Here is a 26957-nt window from a genome sequence, read left to right on the forward strand (position 1 = left end):
AAAAGACGTTTTGATTCCATTTCCATTTGATGTAAACCAGTTTTTTTTCAGACCATCTACTAGTTAGCCAAAAAGTTGTGTACAAATTCCAAGAGCTATAGAAGCCTTCTATCATGTCTGAAAGTGGCACAATATTCAACGAGGGAGATCGGAGAAGCGCCGCTGTATAACTCATGTTCTCTACCGATCCAAGTTATAATAGCAGGACCATTGCCAGCACCCTTAAAATGCATCGCTGGATTGCCATCAATAACAGTGACGTGACCAGGGTGATGAAAATAAAGTTTCCGGCCATAGTTATGATCTTTAATGTGGTTTCAAGTGAGAGCTATATTATGCCACCGCACATCTTCGAAGTCGGCTTGAAAGTGAAAACCGAAGTGTACCTGGATGTGCTGAAGAGTGTGGTGATCTCCTGGTGCAATCAGGTGACCGGTAGAAGACCCTGAGTGTGGCAGCAGGACTCGGTGCTGGCCTACAAATCCAAAGAGACCCAGATTTGGCTTCAGGAGTGCTACGATTTTGTACCCTTCTCACACTGGCTCCCCTCCTTCCCCGACCTGAGCCTGCTGGATTACTCCGTTTGGTCATATGTCGAGAACATTATCAACACAACTGATCAAAACACTAAAGCTAGTTTGATCGCCGCTATCTGTGGAAAAGGCAAGCTCCCAGTTTCGGACCCAGATCGAAGCAGTGACTGAGGCTGAAAGCGGCTACATTGAATAGATGTCAGCTCTACTACATAATCAAGTTACCTGAATTGATTTTTTTTTGATAAAAGTTTTAATACAGCTGCTGTGTTGTTTTCTTTAAGTTTATCGTTTCGCCTTGTAGAGATAATAGAAAATAAAGGCTCGAAACGTGCCTATCATTCCAAGTGTATAAAAAAGGAAACAAATAGGCTGAAATGTAGACCGTGTTACTGATAAGCTGGGCGAATATGTCATTTCGTGCAGGGTAACTCACGTTAGTAATATAGGAAAAAGAAGCGAACTCCACGACAGCAAAAAAGGAAACAATTCACGCGTAAGATATAAAAAGTGTTTTATTTGATGAAAAATGTTACAAAAATGATTTGTTTTCATTGCGATAAATGCAACATGACAATGATATTAGATTAGGAAACTAGCCAAATATGTGCGGCATTTGTGCATAAATATTTAACAGTTTCTTTTCCGTGCTTATAAACTGCATTACATTTTTTGTACATTTATAAAATTGTACCACAACTGGTCCTTATTTTCTTATGAAAATAAAACAGAAAATAGAAAGTCATAATACTTGACAATCATATTGCTGGTTTATTACTGTGCACACTGAACTAAGTCCAAGATAATGAATGACATGAATTTATAGAATAAGAGACAACGAAATGAAGTTTCATTCTATATTAATAAACAACTTTATTTGTTATCTTCGTTAGTAGAGTGTACAAGAGAGAAACGGGTTAGTGTTTTTGTGTGAAGATAGAATTAATATCATGTCAGCTAGTTGAAGAGAACAATTCAGTGCACATGTGTTTATAGCTAGTAGCTGTCGGTAAGAAGGAAGCCAGTTAAAAGAGAAAGAAAGGGCAAAGACTTCAGTATGTTTACGTATGTCTCATTAATATTCAGCCTGGGGCTTTTGCCCCAGGCTAATGTCCGCTGTCCGGCAGAGTCAGGATCAAATATTAATGTTAGCAGACTTGTGATTGGACAAGCCAGGGAGAAATGGATTTCAAATCTCGAAGTCGTGAGAAGTAGCTCCTTCCTGTGTTTGTAGCGAGTGTTGTCTGCTACAAATTTCAATAGTGTTTATTTTTTTCTTTTATCATGATCTTCAATAAAAGTTAATGATACAAAGTTACCGTCATATTTATCAAGAGCTGCGTTTGATTTCCAGAAAATCCAGTCACCATCTCTTGCGGCAAACACTTTTTGTTTAAAACAAGATGGTTTGTGCGTCCCGCACAGTTGTACCATGTCCAGGGTGTCCGTTTTATTGTCTAATTTGCTTTTACGAATGATGGAGATCTCTTTCTCTGTCGCAGGCGTACAGTATAAGGTTATCGAGAATGAAATATAGTAGAATCCGTTCCGCGAAAGTTTAAAGCAGATATTTTCCGGCGGTTTGAAAAATATAATGTTATTGTCGGTCGCCGCTAGATCCAAATAAGGAGAATCGGGGTGATCTAAAAAAAAAAGAAAAGAAAAATAATGATGAAAATAAAATATAAAATAAATAAATAAATGAAAAATATAAGATAAACAAACAAACCTAGCAAATATATGTACAAATATATATATATATATATATATATATATATATATATATATATATATATATATATATACAGTTTGTTTTTTTTCATGCATATAAAATGCATTACATTTTATATAAATCATATTTTTTACGCGTAACGTTCTCATTTTATGTATGTCAGTATTTCATTTTCTGGCAGAAATAAAACAAGGAAATTAGAATCCGTTTCCAAGTCCGCTGGAAAAATGGTGAGATCCTTCTATCGATCCAGTAGATATCTCACTGCTGATGCAATTCTCTATCTATATAAGAGCCAGGTACGTCCAAGGATGGAGTACTATTGCTACATTTGGGCAGGAGCTGCTAGAAAGAACTTATCCTAGCTTGATAGAGTTCGAAAAAGACTTCATAGTCTCGTAGGGCATATCCTTTTCAGTTCCCTGCAACCTCTTTCTCACAGAAGAGATGTTGCGAGTTTGTCTCTGCTTTATCGATATTTTCATGGCAAGTGCTCGGCTGAGCTCCAATCTCTGGTCCCTCCTTGCCAAACTTTCACAAGAAACACCTGTCTAGCAGAAAACCACTATCATCAATTTCCCCCACTCTTTATCTGTGCCTAAACCTAAACGTAGATTCTATGAGCAAAACTTCTTTCTTAGAACTGCACGCCTGTGGAATTGTCTTCCGTTTTCCTGCTTTCCAGCTGATTATAATATGGTTGTCTTCAAGTCTAACGCAAACAAGTTTTTGATCCGTTCCATATAAGTTAACAAATTTACCAAATTTCCATTACTAACGATTACTATATTGTCCAATTCCTACTGACACTCTTTAACCCTTAATCTCGAGTGGCCTCTTGGCCTTGATAAGTGGTGATGCCTATGTAAATAAAAAGAAACCTGTAATACTTGGCAATTATTTATTAAATTTTGTTAATAAAACGATTATGCAATTCAGATAAACCATACATATATATATATATATATATATATATATATATATATATATATACATATATATATATATATATATATATATATACATATATATATATATATATATATATACATATATATATATATATATATATATACATATATATATGCATATATATATGCATATATATATACATATATATATACATATATATATACATGCATACATATATATATACATACATACATATATATACATACATACATATATATATACATACATACATATATACATACATACATATATATACATACATACATATATACATACATACATATATACATACATACATACATACATATATATATACATACATACATACATACATATATATATATATATATATATATATATATATATATGAATTAAAATTTATTATTTTTACTACAAAACGCTTAGAACAAAAATCTCGGCTATAAAAACAATCCAACGGCTATCAAAACGTTAGAACAAACCGATGTGATGGACAAATTCAAATGCTCTCTACGAGAAGGTAACCCCGAAAAGAAATATAAAAAATAATACATACATTGGGCATATAACGACAACGTTGTCCCGGCGAATCACCATACATTTAAACAATACTAGCGTTATATATCAACATTTAATAAAAGAACGCAACTGCCCCCCTCCAATCTTAGAAAAATCCTCGTCGACAACACAAAAATTATACAACGTGAAAATAATCTTAAAAAGTTAAAATTTCTTTAAGCATCATACATTAGAACTCATCATACATTAGAACTCAAATGATGTTGAATTCGAGAAAAGCCGCAATGTGTTAAAATGTCTTGCGTCGCGCGTAATGGACGGACTTTGCCAACAGTGCTCACGAACTTGCTGATTTTAATACTCAAATTTTTAACTGACCTATATTTTTAATCGACTTCTCATCGACTTTCTTTATTTTAACTAACCATCACCTAATGCGGTTTAATGTATATTTTATTTTTCACGTTTTAGTTTCCATTTTCGCGCCTTCTCACTTTTACTTCCTCAACACCTGAAGATGACGTGGACGAATCGAAAGCGCTCGTGACAGTAACAATTATGGAACCTTCATTAATATTCTCGATTTTGATATAAAAACGATTATACGGAAAATCGAAAAAATAAAATGAAGAATCATAAGGCAAAGTATCTCCGTTGCATTTAATAATGTTTGCTTGAATATATATATATATATATATATATATATATATATATATATATATATATATATATATATATATAAAACCGACTGTGTGTGTGTGTATCTGGTCATGAATAGACTCCTATATGGTTGACTATTTTAAAAAACTGAGTACATATAATGATAGAAGATGTATCGAAACACAGGAATGGGTATATTTGATCTGGCAGAACGGTGGTTCATTAAAATTGTGGGGTCTGCGTTCGCGCCTGGTCCATAAAGTATGGAAATAAAAAATAAAAAAAAAACGTTTATAAGTGTTTTTGATATAGATGTACATAATAATACTTTGATATGTATGTTTTAACTTAAATAGGGATCGTATAATAAAGTTGTGGGGTCTGCATTCGCGCCTGACCTCCATAGAATGGAAATAGGCACAAACTTTAATAAAGACTTTTCATATCTATCTGCGTAAGTATACTTTGATAATTATGTTTCAGTTTGAAGAAATATGGTATAAAAAATTGTGGGGTGTTCGTCGGCGCCTGACCCCCATAGAATGGAAATATGTCACAAAGTTTAACAAGGTTTTTTAATATAGATCCACAGAATATTGTGATAAATGTTTCAGTGTGAACAGGTATGGTATAATAAATTATGGGGTTTATCTATTTTATTTTTACTTTCATCATATTTTGCTTTGGTTTTGATGCCCCCAAATTCGAAGCTATCTCTTTACAACCCTTCCTTTTCATAACCTATCATACTTTAATAAATCAGAGTCCATTTTCTGTAGGCTAATTTTGAACCCAGTACTTTTGTTGGTATATATATATATATATATATATATATATATATATATATATATATATATATATATATATATACCAACAAAAGTACACGTCGTTGACTGGGTTAAAAAACAAATACTACATTTTTATCTTCGTCCGAAGGCCAAGATAGTTGTTGGGTAAATTGCTGGAATCTTTCAACGGAAAGTAATTTATCTTATCATACCTCTCCCCTTCTCAAACAAGTTTCTTCCGTTATTTTTTTTTTTTTACTCATTGCCTGGTTCGATACGGTTTTTAAAGCTTAATTACGCTGCAAATAAACTGGATAAAATTAGAAATGTTTTAAACACCGAAATAAAATTACAATGAATGTAATCAGAGATCTTCGTATTCATTAAAAAAAAAAAAAAAAAAAAAAAAATCGGTGTAAGTAAAATAATAAATCCGCAACACTTTAATTTCCTGTTTATTTTATTTTATTTTATAAAACTAAATAAAAAGTGTTCTGTATCGTTATTTAAAAAAAACAAAAACAAAACTATTTCGTATTATTTTGTTTCAGTTTCAGTTCCGTTTTATATATAAACTCTAGTCATACGGCTCGCCGGCGCTATAGGTGAAGATTACTTATTTTACCTCGAAGAGTTTGACGGTACATCTAATCAAACATTAAAACAAATTATTAATTTGTGGGGAGTTACCACTTTGTGGGGAGCTTAGTCAACATCCACCGATGCCTGGTATCACGATCGTGATGTGAGCATAGGTAAATGTTTCCCAATCCCCAACAAAAATATGAAAATAAAAGGTTGTCAGAAATGACATTAAGACAAAGGCGAATTTTAAAAGTTCAACATGGTTTTTTATTTAACAATATAAGAAAGGCGAATGATGAGTCATGAAAGGGTATTGTCTCCTTCAGCCGACCGGCAATGTGTCAATTCTATCTTGGAACACTTTTCTCTCTATCAACGAACTCTTCACGAAACCCATCAGACTAAATACAAGTATATACATAAAGTCCTAGCGACCATGCAAGAAGTTTCAAACATTAACTTTATTGCCAAAATATTCCTTTCCTGAACATTTTAGCTTTATCATAAAGCTAAAATGTTCAGGAAAGGAATATTTTGGCAATAAAGTTAATGCTTTATCATAAAGCTAAAATGTTCAGGAAAGGAATATTTTGGTAATAAAGTTAATGTTTGAAACTTAAAGCTAAAATGTTCAGGAAAGGAATATTTTGGCAATAAAGTTAATGTTTGAAACTTCTTGCATGGTCGCTAGGACTTTATTTTAGCTTTATCATAAAGCTAAAATGTTCAGGAAAGGAATAGGACTTTATTTTAGCTTTATCATAAAGCTAAAATGTTCAGGAAAGGAATATTTTTTTTCATAAAGCTAAAATGTTCAGGAAAGGAATATTTTGGCAATAAAGTTAATGCTTGAAACTTCTTGTATGGTCGCTAGGACTTTATGTCTGTATTTTTGTATGTATTTGTATTTAGTCTGATAGGTTTCGTGAAGAGTTCGTTGATAGAGAGAAAAGTGTTCCAAGATAGAATTGACATATTGCCGGTCGGCTGAAGAAGACAATAGTTCCTTGTTCATGCGTGCACGTGTTTACGAGCAGTAGTCGTCGAAACAAAAGAGAAAAAAAGACAAAGTCTCCAGCGTGCTGACGGAGTACGAATTGTATTGATGTATGTTCCTCAGCGTGATAAAGAATGTTCGTTTCAGGGTACCGCACGCGGAAACAAATAGTAGCCAGAAGAGAAGTTTGTTTGGTACTCACGTTGTTATTAAAGACCCCCCCCCCCCGGCGATGTTTGCCGTTCGCCAGACCAGTTAGAAAAAGAGTTAATGGTTTTAGGTTTTGCCTTTTGTAAACTCTGTCACGTGGTAGAGAGCTGGCTTATGATTGGACAAGCCAGGCGAAAATGAATTTCAAATCTCGAAGTTGTGAGATGTAGCTCTGCTTGTACAATCACTTAATGTTTGTAACGAGTCGCTACAAATTTAATACCTATATTTATTATCTGGAAACTTTGACGAAATTTATAATTTATTAATTTAAAAAAATAATTCAACTTATTCACTCATGTTTTCATTTTGCTTATTCATCATTTTTTTTTCATAAGTATCTATAGTTACTATTTACCTGCTCGTAAAATGCGCTTATTCTCTATTGAATATTATATTGTACCTAATAAATGTTAACAATGATCAATTAAGAGCCTTAGTCGAAGCCAATCAACGCACAACAATTCAAGAACTTGCTTCTGAATTAGACGTAACGTATACGACAATTTCAAACCATTTGAGACAGATTGGAAAGACAAAAACACTTGATAAATGGGCGCATAATGAATTGAACGACAGCCAAAAGAAACGCCATTATGAAGTGTCATCTTCCTTTCTTTTACGCAACAAGAACGACCCGTTTCTCGACGGGTGCTGAGTTGTGATGAAAAATGGATTCTTTACAACTGGCGACACTCAGCTCAGCGGTTAGATGCCGACGAAGCTCCACGACATTTCCCAAAGCCAGAGTTGTACCAAAACAAGGTTATGCTATTTGGTGACCTGTGACCAGTCTCATCCATTACAGTTTTTTTTTTAATGCAGGCGAAACCATTACGGCGAAGAAGTACTGTCAACAAATGGATGAAGTACATCAGAAACTTTGACAACAACACCCAGCATCAGTCAATAGAAAAGGCCCAATTCTCCTCCACGACAATACTTGACCGTACGTTGCTACCCCGACCCTGCAGAAGTTGAACGAATTGGGCTATGAAACACTGCCCCATCCGGCATACTCTCCAGATACCTCACCTACTGACTACCATTTTTGCAAGTGTCTCTACAACTTTCTGCGTGAGAAATGCTTAAAAAACCTAAGCGATGTCAAAAAACGCCTTCAGCGACTTAATCGTTACCAGAACGCAAGATGTTTATGTTACTGGCATAAATACACTTGTTTTGTTTTGGCAAATATGTGTTGATTGTGACGGTGCTTATTTCGATCAATAATTTTTTGTTTAAGTCGAGATATGTTAATCTGAATTTAAAAATTAAAAACCGCAAGAACCTTCCTTGTCAACTTGACATATTTTTATACACAAGGAAGTTATTCATTTTTTGTGTGCGTTGATTATGACTAATTTCCATATGTCTTATTGAATTTGTGACTCAATGATTTTCATATTCAATAAGTTCCTTGTTGAAATTCTCAATGATTAATTCATTTAATCCTGAAACTTTTGAATATGTTGTCAACAGAATTTTGGGGCAAATGCCGGGTTTAAGCTGATTTGATCAGAGTTTTTTCTTGGTCAGACAGATATTCTTTCATTATCGTTGCCAATGTATTTTTAAATTTATATCCGTCCCAAACAAGATTAATGGGTAAGTCAAAGCCTTTGGATGTGTTTCTATAAAGGCTGCTGAAAAGAAGGTAGATTCCCTTTGTCGAGCTAGAAGACTACTCAAACCTAAGAGTATCCTGTACCTCTACAAAGCCACCATTCGTCCAGCATGTAGTATTGTTGCTACGTCTGGGCGGGTGCATCTACCACTAGCCTCTCCCCCTTGGATAGGGTAAAAAAAAAAGAGTCTTCAATCTAATCGGTCTCACTTTGTTGACTAAACTCCAACCCCTGTCCCATCGCCGCAATGTTGTATCTCTGTACCTGTTTTACAAATATTTTAATGGAATGCGCTCTGATGAACTCATTGCACTTGTGCCCCCTCGACATACATATCCCCAGCAAACCCGCTTAGCAACAAAATCTCACCCCATTCACTGTTGCGGTCCCTAAATGCCAGAAAGCTTTCTACTCTGGTAATTTCTTCCCTCAAACAGCTAAACTTTTGAATTCCCTCCCTGCTACCTGTTTCCATGACTGTACTGATATGCGGAAGTTTAAATGTAATGTAAACCAACATCTTGTTAATCTTTCCTAAGCATGGTCCCAAATAATAGTCCCTTACATCCAAGTGGCGATATGCCTTGCTAGGGGTGAACGTGAATAAAAAAAAGTAATGAGGAGGTGTGTGCACTCTGGCTCACAAAATATTCCTCAGCAGCCCTGTTAGCATCTCTGATTAAGAATGCCTATGAAGATTAACAATAAACTTACCCTTTTCAGAAAATAGAAGGTAAATCTGGGAGTCCCCTTTATCAAATCGCGGTTGTTCCAAATTTCCTCAAACCATGTGAACTGCCATTAGATAACGAGAACTTCCCTCGAAATATATTATGAATGTTACTGTGTAGAAGTTTGACTTTTCAAGTAAGCCTTATTATTGACATAAAATATTACCATATATATAGAGAGAGAGAGAAAGAGAGAGAGAGAAAGAGAGAGAAAGAGAGAGAAAAAGAGAGAGAGAAAGAGAGAGAGAAAGAGAGAGAGAGAGAGATTGATAGATTTATGAAACATTACTTGTTTTTGTCTTTCTTTCACAACACTGACAACGTTTCATTCCTTGCACTGTGGTAGCCTTAATCTCATATTTCTCTTATACTTTAGTCTTTAAAGTATATAATCAAGGAGTTGACCCCAGTCATCTGTATACCTATATACATTATTGCCCTGAATTCAAGTTCATACCCTGTCAATCATCTATTTTATAAAGGCAGTTGTTTGTTTTTATGTGCGTGTGTATGTTAGTATGTTTGACTAAAAGTAAAAAAAAAAAAACTAATACCCAAAGACCAGTAACGTTTACATTTTCTTGATCGGCGTCACCCCGGATGTATAGCATCTAAAATTTAGAAAAAAAAATTATTCTTTGGAAAGTTAATCGGGCCTGATTTTGTAGGGGAAGGGGGGATTATGTTATATTCTATTATGTAAAGAAAGGGTAAACGACTTACAATATTATGATTTTTAAAAAAAATGAAGAATGAGTTATGCGAGGATAAAGTGGAGTAGAGAGAGGGGTGTGGAAAAACAGAGAAGAGAGAAAACAAGAAAGAAAGACGGATTGAGAGATAAAGAAGATAGAATTTTTAATATAAAGATATTGTATACACTTTTTAACCGCTTCTCTTTTTATATGGCTCCAGGCAACATCGGGTAGTCCTGCTACTACCATGTAATCTATCGCAGATGTCTTTAAGGTATATAATAAGGAGTTGACGCCAAGGATCACTAGAGCATCACTAACTCTACACCTCCCCGCATTGAACCCAAGTTCATAACCCCGTCATATTCCTGAGTTCGATATGATACACCTGAAGAAAACTGACGGTTACATTGACTGAAACGTTATGAAAATAACACTCAAGATGAGAACAGTAGTCCGAAGCATAAAAACATTATACGAATACTGATATCTAATCCCCTTCATATATACAACACTCAGATCTTTGGTATATGTATGTATGTTTGTATGTGCGTGTGTATGTTAGTATGCTTGACTAAAAGTTAAAAAAAAAATAATACCCAAAGACCAATAAGGTTTACATTTTCTTGATCGGCGTCACCCCGGATGTATAGTATCTAAAATTTAGAAAAAAAAAAATTATTCTTTGGAATGTTAATTGGGCCTGATTATGCAGGGGGAAGGGGAGTGGAGGTCGTTTTTTTTCCAGCCATTTGTGTCATGAAAGTATAAAAGACAAAAAAAATATATAAAATTCAACAACTTACCCTCTTTGTCACTGGGCTGTAATTTATAACCTTGCGTTACATTAATCTGACATTAAAGAAAAGGAAGAATGTTATTTAATTTCTCGTCTTTATAATTCCATCTTCGTATTGTGTTAAAGTGACCGAACCACTTTACACGCACATATATTCAGAAGCACACTAACAAATATCATAAATAATTGAGAATCAAGCAAGCGCCTTTACAAAAAAAAAAATAATAAATAGTAGTTATTAAAATGATAAACAACTCTTCAAAGATATTAGTAATAAAAGGAGATAAACGCAGAAAAATAATCGATAATATAAAGAAATAAATTAGTAAAGAAGTCATAAAATCCTGTTAATTTTTATTTTTATTTCGGACTATTAGTCTCATCTTTATTAGTTGTTTTTTTTTTTTTTTTTGGTTCACAACGTTTCGGCCAACTTCCTCTGGCCTTCGTCAGGTGGTAACCGCGACGGATAGGAACTTCGAATCTCCTAACTGCATTCTCAGCCATCACTGCCATCCGTAGTTGTTGTCGTCTCACCACATTTTTGACCAATTACCTCTGGCACGCTTTGGGTGGGATTGAAACCGCTATCTTCAGACAATGCTCATCTGGAACCGTAGAGATTCAACGTCTCTATCAACTGCACCACGGGCCCCGAAGGGCGATCAAGGTTGGATTCTTTGATCTTATAAATCCACATTCATTTATTATCTGATCTTCCATAGTCGGGTCCGTACCGATTGGTATATATATATATTATTCCTTAATTGGAATTTTTTTTTTTTTTATTTATTTATTTAAAAAAATTTTTTTTTAATTTTATTATGCTCATCTCAAAATAAAAAAAATTCCAATTAAGGAATAATATATATATATCATAAAATCCTATATATAAAAAAGAAATGACAAAAGTTAATCAACAATAAACAATAAAAAATAATATTAAAAAAAATAACAGAATAGTGTGTAGGTTAATTAATTAATTAATAACCTTTGATAGTTAATTATAAATTAAATAAAAAGATACCTTGCTTGTTTCAATGAAATTCATATGGGAAGTCATATCAACGATTGACAAAAAGATAAATAAATTAAAACGTAACATGTTTTTAGTTTTACACACATAGAGAAGAGAGATACGTCTGCTTTTGCTTACATGATCAAACATGAAAAAAATTATTACATGTAAACACTCGTTTATATAAGCAAACAAAGGGGAGATTATTCCGAGTTATTAAACAGATAAAATTACACGTCAACCAAAACCAGACAAAGAGAGATAACTCTACACATAACAGCAGTAGTCTTCATTGTATTAAAAGCCCGACTAACAGTGACAAATTTCCAATATAGTGTGCACAGCTAAATGTCAACAAGTTATTACACTGAAAAACCACAAAGATGATTTTACAAATAAACCGGTTTGGAAATGTTTATTATTAAACCCTACAGAAATATTTACGAATATATATAAGTATAAACTTAATATATCCAGAATCATTGTATTATATTATAAAATATGTTTGATTGTATATAATTGTATTTTTTTATATAAGTATTTACACTAGATAATTGTTGGCTTATACTAGAAAGAATCAACAAAGTATAATGTATAAGGCTATATGTCTGCCTCCATATTTTCGAACACTACCTCCTCCGAAACTAAAAGTTGCAGAGGGGCCTCAAATGATTAGATGTTTTACAAACCGTTCTTTTAAATAGTTTTTAAGGGATAAAAAATGGGTAACAATTGAAAAATTGTTATACATTTTGTACATTCATCTTGGTTTATTTTTAATTTTTAATCAGTTTTTATGCGTGTCACATTGGTATAGTGGCAACGTCACCAGCTTTGAATGCTACAGTTTTGCTTTCGGTTTCAATTCTAGCTGATGGAACCCAAATACTTTTTTTTTACTTTTGAAATCACGACTCTATAATAATATATACGAAATCTGGACAAAGTAAAATATCATATTTAAGCGTATTTTACGCCCCGGCAAAGCCGAGAGCCCCTCCCCCGTTATATATATATATATATATATATATATATATATATATATATATATATATATATATATATGCATATATATATATATGTATATATATATATGTATATACAGTGATGATCATATTTATTGGCACGGTAAAATAAAAGTTAAATTTTGTCTAATAAATTCTAAAAAAGGGATTAAATTAAAGAAAATAACAAAGTATATTATGTATTTTTAACTGGCCTTTCCGATGCAGCAATCGGATTTTAGAAAAAATAAATAACAAAGGAACAACAAACATAATTGCAAAAAACCCTTGTTCAAAATTATTGGCACGGCTTTGTTTTTCTTTTAGTATCAGTATAATATCAATCAATTTCCGGTTTACGTGCTTTCTGAACTTTTTTATAGCCATATTATGCTTGTTTAACGCTAATTCAGTGAATAATTTTTTTCAGATAATTTTTAGATAGCGATTTATTTAAACTATTATAAGTGACTAAATTATAATTTTCAATCGCCATGGTTAAAACTAAGGAACACAGCGAAGACGTCAGCTTGTTGTAGCATGCCATACCAATGGGGAGGGCTATGATAAGATTTCAAAGAAGCTAAACCTTCCCAAATCCACTGTTAGAGCCATAATAAACAAGTTCAAATTGCAAGGCCACGTTATGAGTTTAGAGGGTAGAGGGAGAAAAAGGATTCTTTCCCCAAGAGATGAACGGAAAATTGTTCGACAAGTAAAACAAAACCCAAGGATCTCTGTTGGGGAGATTGTTGATGAACAGAGCACCTCTGGAGTGAATGTATCTCGACATACAGTTGGTAGAGTTTTGAAGAGAGCTGGTTTAAAAGCATGTCGTCCGAGAAAGACTCCCTTATTGAAGCCTATGCACCTGAAAGCAAGGCTAGCCTTTGCAAAACGTCATATTGATAAAGATGTTGCATTCTGGAAACGTGTTCTATGGACTGACGAAACGAAAATAGAGTTATTTGGCCATAATAAAGTGTCTTATATTTACAGAAAATCTGGCGAAGCTTTCCTGCCTAAGAACACCATACCCACAGTGAAGCACGGTGGAGGCAGTTTGATGTTTTGGGGATCCTTTGCTGCCTCTGGACCAGGGCGACTTGTTAAGGTCACAGGTAGCATAAAAAAGGAAGATTATGTTAAAATATTGGATGAAAACCTGAAAGACTCTGCTAAAGAGCTCTCACTTGGTCGTCGTTGGTGGTTCATGCAAGATAATGACCCAAAGCATTCAGCTAAACTGACTAAGAAATGGCTTGAGGACAATCATATTAATGTTTTGGAGTGGCCATCACAAAGCCCAGACCTTAATCCAATTGAAAATGTATGGAGAACATTAAAATTGAGGGTAATGCAAAGGAAGCCTAAGAATCTTATTCAATTGGAGGATTATTGTCAGGAAGAGTGGGCTAAAATTACTACTGAAGAGTGCAACAACTTGGTTGTAAACTATGAAAAGCGACTGAGGAAGGTAATCAAGGCCAAAGGCTATACAATTGATTATTAAATAAATCGTGCCAATAATTTTGAACAAGGGTTTTTTGCAATTATGTTTGTTGTTCTTTTGTTATTTATTTTTCCTAAAATCCGATTGCTGCATCGGAAAGGCCAGTTAAAAATACATAATATACTTTGTTATTTTCTTTAATTTAATCCCTTTTTTAGAATTTATTAGACAAAATTTAACTTTTATTTTACCGTGCCAATAAATATGATCATCACTGTATATATATGTATATATATATGTATATATATAAATGTATATGTATATATATATATGTATATATATATGTATATATATATATGTATATATATATATATGTATATATATATGTATATATATATGTATATATATATATATGTATATATATGTATATATATATATATGTATATATATATGTATATATATATGTATATATATATATATGTATATATATATGTATATATATATATATGTATATATATATATGTATATATATATGTATATATATATATATATATATATATATATACATATATATATATATACATATATATATATATATACATATATATATATACATATATATATACATATATATATACATATATATATACATATACATTTATATATATACATATATATATACATATATATATATACATATATATATACATATATATATATACATATATATATATACATATATATATACATATATATATACATATACATTTATATATATACATATATATACATATATATATACATATATATATACATATACATTTATATATATACATATATATATACATATATATATATACATATATATATACATATATATATACATATACATTTATATATATGCATATATATATACATATATATATATATATATATATATATAATTTTTCACACAGAAATAGGTATAATCTGTCACGGAAATATAATGATTAAGTTTCTTGATGTAAATTAGGAAATTTTATAAAATTAAGTTAGAATATCCTAATTAAATAATTAAATGATAATATAATAGCTGGATTGACGCAAAATAATCTTTAATTATCACAGTTAAAATATAATTAACTTATTGAAATAAGAAAGGGAAGTTATTAAGTATACTTTTAATGTTGAATTGCGTCTCTTACACTGAATTTGCAACATACGTTGCTGAGGAATAATGAACTACATTTTAATAAGAAGAAAAGGGTTAATTACATCTAATTAAATTATATCGAACAATAGCTGTTTGTTTAAACAGATTTATATTATAAACAATTAAAACCAATTTAAACATGAATAAAGAAAAAACGCCTGACACTGTTGTTGTAGTGGGGGATGCCCTTTTCTCTTCCATGCACCCTCTCTCCCACAAAAGAGACGTTGCGAGCCTATCTTTGTTTTATCGTTATTTCCATGGCAGATGCTCGTCTGAGCTCCAATCTCTGGTCCCCACTCGCTAATCTTTCATGATAAACACCCGTCTAGCTGAAACCACTATCAAAAATTTTACCCACTCTTTATCTGTGCCTAAATCAAAACGTAGATTCCATGAACAAAGCTGCTTTCTTAGTTTCTTAGAACTGCACGCCTGTGGAACTCTGTTCCGTTTGCCTGTTTCCCACCTGACTACAATCTGGATGTCTTCAAGTCCAACGTAAACAAATTCCTGATGAACCGCCCCCTTAAGTAGACACTTTATTAAATCTCAACACTAACGTACTGTACATGAGTGGCTTCCGGGCCTTGATAAGTGGTGACCACCTTGTAACAAAAAAAAAAAAAAAAAAGAAAAAAAAGTTCTTGAACGATCAAATAGTACTAGTACAGAAATGAAAATCATTCAAAATCAGATGCGCTGGACTGGATATTTGGTTAGGATGGAGGACAAAAGACTCTATAGACAACTGTTTTATGGCGAGATATATAAGGGGGAAAGACGACAACATAAACCAAGAAAAGGGTTTAAGGATTCTCTTAAAAACAACTTGTAAAGACTTTAGATGGATACACATAACTGAGAAGCTTAAGCAAATGATCGATCACGGTGGAAAAAAAAACATCTGAGAAAGTTGTAAGGTTTTTGAAGAAAAGGCGTGTAGATCTTATTGTCTTCAAACGTGTTTTAAGAAAGCAGGACGAAAATATATAATTTCAGAGAAGAAGAAGAAGAAACAACAACAACAACAACAACAACAACAACAACAACAACAACAACAAGTGCACTGTATGTGCCAGATACTTTTTGTCAAAAGCTGGTTTTGTAAATCATCTGAAATCACACAAAGACAGGAACGACAGTCTTGTGAGGAGGCTTTTACAGCACATCCGGCAACGCTAAGTTGTCATATTTATGGTCTAATCTGCAAATCTAAAAGTGGCCTGACACGACATTCGAGGATTCACAATATTATCATGCGATCACCTTTACAAGAAGGAAAGTTTTTATATCACCTACGTGTACTTTCATGTAGGACTAAAGCGGGTTTAAAAAGTCACCTACGTGCACACAACCGCACAACACTTAACTGAAGAGATGGCAAACTTCTGTCAAGAAATAGAAATCACCATCATATTGTAAACATAAACACTTATTCACTTTAATAATAAAGTTAAACGCTAGTATATACGGAAAAAATAACTTGGAAAAAACGTGAATACGATTTAAGAATAAATATTTTCATCTTTATGTGATCACGCACAATTCGGTTTTCTTGTCTTTTTTAAAGCTAAAAGATTCCGATATTTTAGAAGAGTCACTGCGAAAAAAAAAAATCAGTATTGACATAATTGTAACTGATTGGAAGATGGTCTAAAATAATCCAAAGGTCGAAATCCATGGAATAATTCACATTATTTTATGAATAATTTTGTGAATTATTCCATGGATTTCGGCCTTTGGATTATTTTAGACCATCTTCCAATTACGGGATTTCCTTGGATTTTACTTGTGCAAATGGAAATTCAATTAACTTTCTTGAAGTTATATTTTTGGATTTTACCGTCATTGGATTATTTATCTTTCACCAGACTGATCACCTTTTTCTTCACCATATTCCCTCTGCTTCGCTTTTTTGTTATCAAGTAAGATCTTTGACTTACTTGTTGTTTCATCAAATACTTTTGTATGCAAAATCCGATCCCGCATTTTGCTAATTCCTACCCTCTAATGAGAAGGAAAGTATTTCTTCGAAACTCCGCGGACTAAGGACTATCCACTTATCAAGTGTTTCCTTTTCATGTTTTTAACTCTTTTTCAAAGTGTTTTTTAACATGTTTTATTAACTGTTTGCTCCTATTATAAGCTCTATCTCGTATTTGGTTTTATCGAGCTTTTACATCTGGCTGAGATAACTTTATAAATATTAATTCTTTAATATTTACAATATACTTTAGTTTTATCATTTTGGTAAATTTAATTGTAATTTTTATTTTATTATATATATATATATGTATATATATATATATATATATATATATATATGTATATATATATATATGTATATAGTAATTTATAAAATATATATGGCGATTTATAAATTACTAACTAGCTCTACCTACGTATTGAGCACTTTTGAAGCAAATACTTAAAGTTTACGCATAAATCTATACTTTCGTATATTAATTTAATGTGAGTAAATGAAGTAGTTATATATATATATATACACTTGTGCCCGATATTATTCATACCCCTCGGATCTTTGAGATTTCTATAAGAATATTGCTCAAACCAGAAGGTAGACAATATTAAAGGTATTTCAAACAATAAATCAAGCATAAGCATTTAATTTAAACTCAACAGATAAATAAGTTATGCAAGTTTGAAACATTATACAAAGAAAAACAATAATGCCACTAGTTCAAAATTATTCATACCTCTCTTACTAATAGTCAATAGCATGCCCTTTATTCTTAATAACTGCCTGTAACCGTTTTGGATATTTATCAACAAGGTTTTTACAAGCATCAACACTGATTTTTGATCATTCTTCAATGCAGTAGTTCTCGAAATCCCTCAAATTTCTAGGTTTCCGCTTTTTAACCTCAGTTTTCAATATGTGCCAGAGGTTTTCGATAGGGTTCAGGTCGGGACTCTGGCTAGGCCATTCCAAAACATTAATATGATTATCCTCAAACCATTTCTTGACTATTTTTGGCAGTATGTTTTGGATCATTATCCTGTTGAAGGACCCAGTTTGGTCCTAAATGGAGCTTCTCCGCATCCTGTCTAATGTTTTTCTGGAGTATCTCCGAATATTGCTCCTTCTTCATGGTTCCATCTATCTTGACCAAACTACCTGGACCACTAGCCGAAAAGGAGCCCCAAAACATTAGGCTACCACCACCATGTTTCACCGTGGGTATGGTGTTCTTTGGGTTGTAAGCTTCTCCTTTCATCCTCCAAACGTAAGAAGAATCCATATGGCCAAACAATTCAATTTTTGTTTCGTCAGTCCACAAAATACTTGAGAAAACGGACTCTGGAGAATTCACATGGGTCCTAGCAAATTTTAGACGTGCTGCAAGGTGTTTTCCGGTGTGCAATGGAGTCCTTCTTGGTCTTCTTCCTTTCAGACCATTTTCATGCAGAGTCCTTTGAAATGTTTGGCTTGATATTTTTATGCCAGAAGACTCCAGATTTTCTAAAATGTCCTTAGTAGTGGTGGTTGGATTTGCATTAACACTTCTTACAATATTCCTGGTGGCTCTAGCAGACAGTTTCCTTTTCCTTCCTCTACCAATCAAGTTGTTTGTTGTGTGGTGGCTCTGGAATTTTTTGATGATGCTCTGTACTGTTGCTGTAGGGACCTAATTTTTTTTGGAAATTGACTTGTAACCTAAACCATCCTTATGTGAATTCACAATTTTAGTCCTAAGATCATTACTAAGCTCTTTTTTCTTCCCCATTCTAATAATTTTTATTCTTTTATTGGTTTTCAGTTGATATCATTTTAATTTCTGAAAAATGCAAAAAACGAAATGAAATTAATCAAAGGTTGTATACAAGCATTCAAAATAAGAATCAAACAGGAAACAAACAGTCAGAAACTCGATTAATACTGAAAAAATAAGGGGTATGATTATTTTTGAACATTGCAGATTTTATAAATAGCTGTATATTTCTTTTATTACAAGTATCCCGAGATTTTAAAATGACGAAAATGATCAGAAGAGGTTTATTAAGAATATGTATCAATATGGACGTAAACAATAAATTCTTACAAAGTTACACCTAATAAACTCAATTTTCAAGGGAGGGTATGAATAATATCGGGCACAAGTGTATATATATATATATATATATATATATATATATATATATAATGCGCTTGAAAGCCAAATCACAACGTAATATTAGGAAAATAAACAAATATTTTACTTGCTTGAAATTTATAATATAAATATATTTCACAGCTAGACTTCATTTTCAGTATGTTGTTTTCTTTCTTTTCTTTCTTTTCTTCTTTCTTGCCATGTTGTAAGGTTGGAGAAACATGGCAAGAAAGAAGAAAAGGAAAAAAGAGAGAAAACAACATACTGAAGATGGAGTCTAGCCCTGAAAAATATTTATGTGATAAATTTCAAACAAGTAAAATATTTGTTTATTTTCCTAATATTACGTTGTGATTTGGTTTCAAGCACACCTGATGCGTATTTTGTTTTATTCAAATTAAATCAACTCTTCTGTATGGAACTCACACCCTTCACACACACACACACACACACACACACACGCGCGCGCACACGTATATATATATATATATATATATATATATATATATATATATATATATATATATGATTCCAGGTTATATTTTCTAGAGGGAAAGCAACCAATGAAGTTTTAACAAGCTTAATACAAGAGTGCTCAATACCGAAATAAGGCAAGATATACTTTTTATTTGTTTTACATAAGCATTAATATGTTGCTACAAAATCATGAGCATGTTTCAATCAGTCACTTACAAGTAACTAGAGACTAAGCTTTTATATAAGTAATATAGCCTGAAGTGGTCTCTAGTTACTTGCAACTGGCTGAACAAAACGTGCTCATGAATGTGTAGCGACATATTAATGATCAGGCAAAAAAAATAAAAAGTATATATATATATATATATATATATATATATATATATATATATATATATACTTGTTTATTGTTATATAAACATGTTTACATCCCGCTGCTACAAGCAGCCATTTGTTTCAATCAAACAACAGATATCATCAGGCAGCGACTTGACTATTCAAATGTTCAATGAATAATGGATTTTTTTTTTAGGTAGGAACTCTTTAAAGGTTGGAGTTAAAAAAAACCTTAAAACACAGAACTTTAATTATGTAAAGAGGGAGGGGCAATCTAAAGAAAACTAATAAAAATATATATAATGGAGAGAGAATGATGAGGAGGGGAAAAGAAAGAAAATAAATAGAGAAAAATATATGGAGAAGAAAAAGAAAAAAACCGATATAAAGGGTTATTATAAAGAAAACAAGGGCTAGAAGAGAAAAGAAAGAATGATGAAATATAGTTAAAGAGAGAAAGAGTGAAAGTAAGAATTAATAGGAAGGGAAGTTTAAAATGTTGAGAGAATAGAGAAAAAGATCTGCGTGTCAACTAATTCATGGACAATTATACATTGCAATAACGAGACGCGTTATTACAACCGCACAAACAAAAAAAACACAATCTTAGCGTTAAAAGCGTACATGTCACAAGTGACAGCGAATGTAAGCAACTAACATATTTATCATCTCACATACGTCCACGAGTAATATCAACGCAGTTTAAACATACGTCTACAATTAATTAAACCCTTTATACTTAATGATATAAGTTTAAAGTTTTCACGTTTTTTTAAAATAAATATATAAAAATAATGATAAAACAATATATTAAAATTATTATTATTATTAATAATAATAATAATAATAATAATAATAATAGTAGTAATAATAAAAATAATAATAATAGTAACATAACTTCTCCTATCTTATATACCTGTGTGTCTATGTGGATATGTAAGTGTCTATGTGTTTATTTTATGACTGTGTGTACTTATATATATATATATATATATATATATATATATATATATATATATATATATATATATATATATATATATATATATATTACTTTGTACACCCTCCTTTGTTGTGTATTCCCCTAATAATGTTTATTCAATCCATTTATATGCATTTATGTGTGTATGCATCTATCTGTACTGTTGTCAAAATTTTTTTATTCGTTTGTATTTATATATGTGTGTTATGTGAATATACATATTTATGTGTGTGTATATATGTGTGTGTGTGTGCGTTGTTGTATATTAGTATATGACTGTGTGCATATATTTGTGTATTTTATGTATGTATGTGTATACATATAATTATACATATATGTATATATTTATGTCTGTTGGTTATTTGTGGGTATATACATATGTATTTTATTATTTTTTAATTTTATTACTATCTACCTGTGTGTTGTTACTTTTGAGTATTTTGTCGATTTAATTACTTCTTTTGCCTGGATATATTTATATATTTATATGTAAGAGTACTTGTATCTATGTTTTTATTCATACTGTCTTGAATGAGTTAAATTGTGTTTTAATATGACTTTATAATTATACTTAACTAGCTTAAACTTTCAACTTAATAGTATAGAGTTACACCTATATATATATATATATATATATATATATATATATAACTACTTCATTTATTCGCATAAATTTAATATACGAAAGTATAGATTTATGCGTAAACTTTAAGTATTTACTTCAAAAGTGCTCAATACGTAGGTAGAGCTAGTTATTAATTTATAAAATATATATGGCGATTAAGCTACACTGAATATTCTGCGTTTCATCCAACTATAGGATTCGTCAGGCTTATGCGCCTAAGCCTGACGTATCCTATAGTTGGATGAAACGCAGAATATTCAGTGTAGCTTAATCGCCACATATATTTTATAAATTACTATATATATATATATATATATATATATATATATATATATATATATATATATATATATATGTATGTGTGTGTGTGTGTGTGTGTGTGTGTGTGTATTGTATTCTTTTTATCTAAATAAATATTAGTAGATTATTCTTTCTAATTATTAGTCTTATTTACTGTCTTCAATCCCCTTTTATGGCTAAATATGTTATATAAAAAAGATAATAAATATCAATTTTATTCTGTTTTATTATTATTATTATTATTATTATTATTATTATTATTATTACTATTACTATTATTATTATTTTATTATTACTATTATTATTATTATTATTAATAATAATAATAATAATTTTAATATATTGTTTTATCATTATTTTTATATATTCATTTAAAAAAAAAACGTGAAAACTTTAAACTTATATCATTTAGTATAAAGGGTTTAATTAATTGTAGACGTATGTTTAAACTGCGTTGATATTACTCGTGGACGTATGTGAGATGATAAATATGTTAGTTGCTTACATTCGCTGTCACTTTTGACATGCACGCTTTTAACGCTAAGATTGTGTTTTTTGTTTGTGTTGTTGTGATAACGCGTCTCGTCATTGTAATGTATAATTGTCCATAAATTAGTTGACACGCAGATCTTTTTCTCTTTTTCTCTATTCTCTTAACATTTTAAACTTCTCTTCCTATTAATTCTTACCTTCACTCTTTCTCTCTTTGACTATATTCATCATTCTTTCTTTTCTCTTCTAGCCCTTGTTTTCTTTATAATAACCCTTTATATCGGTTTTTTCTTTTTCTTCTCCATATTTTTTCTCTATTTATTTTCTTTCTCTATTTCTTTTCCCCTCCTCATCATTCTCTCTCCATTATATATATTTATTAGTTTTCTTTAGATTGCCCCTCCCTCTTTACATAATTAAAGTTCTGTGTTTTAAGTTTTTTTTAACTCCAACCTTTAAAGAGTTCCTACCTAAAAAAAAAAATCCATTATTCATTGAACATTTGAATAGTCAAGTCGCTGCCTGATGATATCTGTTGTTTGATTATTGAAACAAATGGCTGCTTGTAGCAGCGGGATGTAAACATGTTTATATAACAATAAACAAGTATTATCAGCTTTTTTTATTGAGCACTATCTAACAACCTCGTTGAATTCACTAGTCTATTACTTTTGAATAAAAAAAACCACGAGTATATATATATATATATATATATATATATATATATATATATATATATATATATATATATATATATATATTTATATCCGACAAGATAAAAACAGACAAGATAGTTTTATATGCTACATATATTTTTCCAAATTGCATAAGATCGATTTTTAATGTAAGTAAAGTCTCGCTCCCTCAAAAGGGGACAAAAATAAAAATTGCTTTAGTCAAAAAGGACCTCTCCTTCTCTAACCGAGGACAAAGCAGACACTACACCTTGATCATTGACTTTGATTGGTACATTTTATTAAGTGAGTTTTTCAATAGGATTTTTTCATACTGATAAATCTCCACTAAACAAGGCCAAAAGCCACTCGAGGATGAGGGTTAATGAGATTAAATGATTGTCAGTTGAGAGGTGACTAACCTTATGTGGAAAGATTAATGGACGAAGCTCTGGTTTACTTGCGGTGGTGGGGTTCATGACAGGAATATTTTAACATTGAATTTGAAGATGACCATGTTGTAATTGGCAGGTAAGCAGTTCTGTGGCAATGTTTTTCACAGATTGGAAATCCTTAGGACATATTAAATATTGTTTGTTAGTCGTTGTGTCGTAACTGACTGAGGACATTACTAACAGACACTTACTAGTTAAAGTAAAAAAAAACTCCCACATTTGGTTCCTTTTGTAAGGCATTCACACCAAGAGCTCGCCTTCTACCACAATGCAAAATGACTTTCCTTCCCATCCTCCAAGTGCCTAGCGCTAGTGAAATTTCTATAGCTCATTTGCAAGGGCTTTCCATTTGTGGAACACATCACCGAAGGACTGCTTCCTTGTTGATTACAATTTTGTAATTTTCAAATCTAAAGTCAACAAATTATTGTCACCCCTCACCCAACTCATATGTAGCCAAATGCAATTCATGCCTTTGTTAGAACTCCCAAAGTGTGTCCATCTCTTGACTGTCTCATTAATCCTTAACCTCGAGTAGCTCTCTTGACCTTAATAAATGACTACAAAAAAAAATCTTAATTCCTACCCCATTAGTAGGCAAATATATTGCAGTATGTTGAAGCCTTTGGTATAATGTGTTCAACCATTTTTCATAAGCCTTTGAGAAACAAATTCTGGATGGACCTGTCACCACGTTATATTTTTTCTTTTCGTCTTCTTTTTTTCAATTTTTTTCAGCCGATTATTATTGATTAGACACTAATCTACTAAAAAAAAAAAAAAAAAAAAATGCAAAAAAATTCAGCCGCGTTTAAATCCGGTAAAATTTAAAATTTAATTTTAAATTGTAAAATTTGGTTTTTATTTTCCACATTTTCAGGGGTTTTTTTTTTTTGACACTAATCTACCAGATTATAATTATAAAAAATAAAATTTAAAAAAATGCAAGAAAAAAAATATGAAAAAATAAAAAATATGCAAAAAAAAAAATGAAAAAAATCAATATAAGAAAAAAATTGACAAAAAAAAAAAGCGAAAAGAAAAACAATATAAGAAGGGGATGCCCTTTTTTTTTTTTCGAGTGGTTCCAAATAATCAAGGATCGATTTATTTACTAGACGTTGTATTAGAAATTGAGCACCTCTACAAATATTTAAATATTGAAATTTTTTTTTTTCATTTTGTTTATAATCTGGTAGATTAGTGCCCAATCGATAATAATCTGCTGATTAAAAAAAAAACAAAAAAAACGAAAAAACAAACAAACAAAAAAAAAACGAAAAGATAAATGATACAAGTGTGCATTGTACAGGTTCGCCGATTGTTGTCCGCTATGATAATGTATCCAATGTTGTGTAGCCTTTTTCCTATAATCAACAAAGCTTTTTGGCTCCAAAAGGTTACTGACTCCTGCCCTGTCGGCGGGGTAATTTTATCTTCGGCACACAAAATCAACAGAGATTAGACCATTCCTGATCCGGTCCCTGTTGACTTTGGGGTGGGAATAAAGTTCTGTGCAGCAGCTCTAGGAGGAGGTCCAGTGCCCAGTGGTCCACCCTACAAGGCTTTGCCTTCTCTCTTGGAGAAGAGGTTAGTTTATTGCTAATCGCCCGAGGCGCCTCCGCCGAAGAATGCCGACGGGGCTGCCTAGACACTTTTCGCAGCTCACAGTGCCACTCCTCAGGGGGGGGGGGCTGACATCTCAATCCCACTTTCCAACCCTGGTGTCAAAGTTCTTGTACTGGGAGAGAACTAAATAACGACTTTGTTGGCTTTGGCGTCAACGTTATAGTGATTGCAATAAGTATCCGATACAAAGAGTTGATTTATTTTTATTACATCAAAACAAAAACAATAACAGAGTACTACTGTTCTAATGCAATTTTGTATGTTTTTTGAAACGAGATTTGTATTTTACAAAAATACATTAGAACAGTACTTTGTTATTGTTTTTGTTTTCGTGTAATAAAACGATGCTTCTACACTTTATCGCCGAAACTGGAGACGCCATTTTATTTCGCGCACCTGTCGATAAAATCCAAGGGAGAAATCAGTATTTTAAACTATGGCCGAAGCATGAAATAAATAACAAAAAAAAAAAAAAAAAAAATTAAACTGGAGAACGGTTGATTTTTAATGTCTTTTTCATTTTCTGTTTTTAATAATAAAAAAAATGTTTCCTGAAAAATTTTACCGTTTTCATTAATTAAATCGAAACATTTACAATTAAACAATTATGGATATATGTTCTCTTGCGCTGTCTTTATTTACTTTGTTTCATAGTTCTTTCCGGAAGTTTATCTAGCTTATTTATTTATTTATTTTTTTTTTTGTTATTTATTTCTAACTTCGGCCATAATTTAAAATACTGATTTCTCCCTTGGATTTTATCGGTAGGTGCGCGAAATAAAATGGCATCTCCAGTTTCGGCGATAAAGTGTAGAAGTACCAATAAAAATAAATCAACTTTTTGCTTGGTATCGGATACTTATTGCACCCATTGTATTTACTTGAGCCCCCCCCCCTTGCGCTATTAACTTATACTATCGCCCAAAACTCAAATGCAAAATATTGTGGGTAATACTTACTTCGCTTGTTGCCTTTATTTTTTCAATTAACGTCGTCGTCGTCGTCGTCGTTTGTATGATTTCAATGCTGCTATCGCCCATGTATGCACTCATGTAAATTGTCCCGGCGGCTATTATGCAGAGGGCCACCGTCACAGATACAACCAAACAGGAGACGAAAATGCAAGATTTACACTTGTCATTTTCCCTCCAAAAACAAAGATTTAGTTTATGTATGAATTTTGTTTGAATTTCATCGTACTGGTGATCCACGATCTCCGTGTAGCAATGAGACGGAGGAGAATGTTTTGTTCCGGGCATTATAATTGATGGTTATAAAGCGGCTCTCACCGACAAGAGACGTATCGCTTGGTGTCGCTCAAATATCCAACAGCTTTGTGAACAACAAAACGTTACTTTCATTATTGTCAATTTC

At 31.8% G+C, this 26957-nt stretch overlaps 1 protein-coding gene across 1 annotated transcript; it reads right to left on the bottom strand.

Moving 5' to 3' along the window:
• Window positions 1–1030: 1030 nt before the first annotated feature.
• LOC145293943 (uncharacterized) lies at window positions 1031–26957 on the bottom strand. The gene is made up of 3 exons (XM_080140804.1): window positions 26543–26957; window positions 10836–10881; window positions 1031–2176 (listed from the first exon to the last, which is right to left on the bottom strand). Exons 1-3 carry the CDS (start codon window positions 26840–26842, stop codon window positions 1800–1802), a joined length of 723 nt encoding a protein of 240 aa, XP_079996930.1. The 5' UTR covers window positions 26843–26957; the 3' UTR covers window positions 1031–1799.

Source organism: Euprymna scolopes, chromosome 15 (genome assembly GCF_053919585.1).
Source record: "Euprymna scolopes isolate OS-2025 chromosome 15, ASM5391958v1, whole genome shotgun sequence".
Taxonomy (NCBI): Eukaryota; Metazoa; Mollusca; class Cephalopoda; order Sepiida; family Sepiolidae; genus Euprymna; species Euprymna scolopes.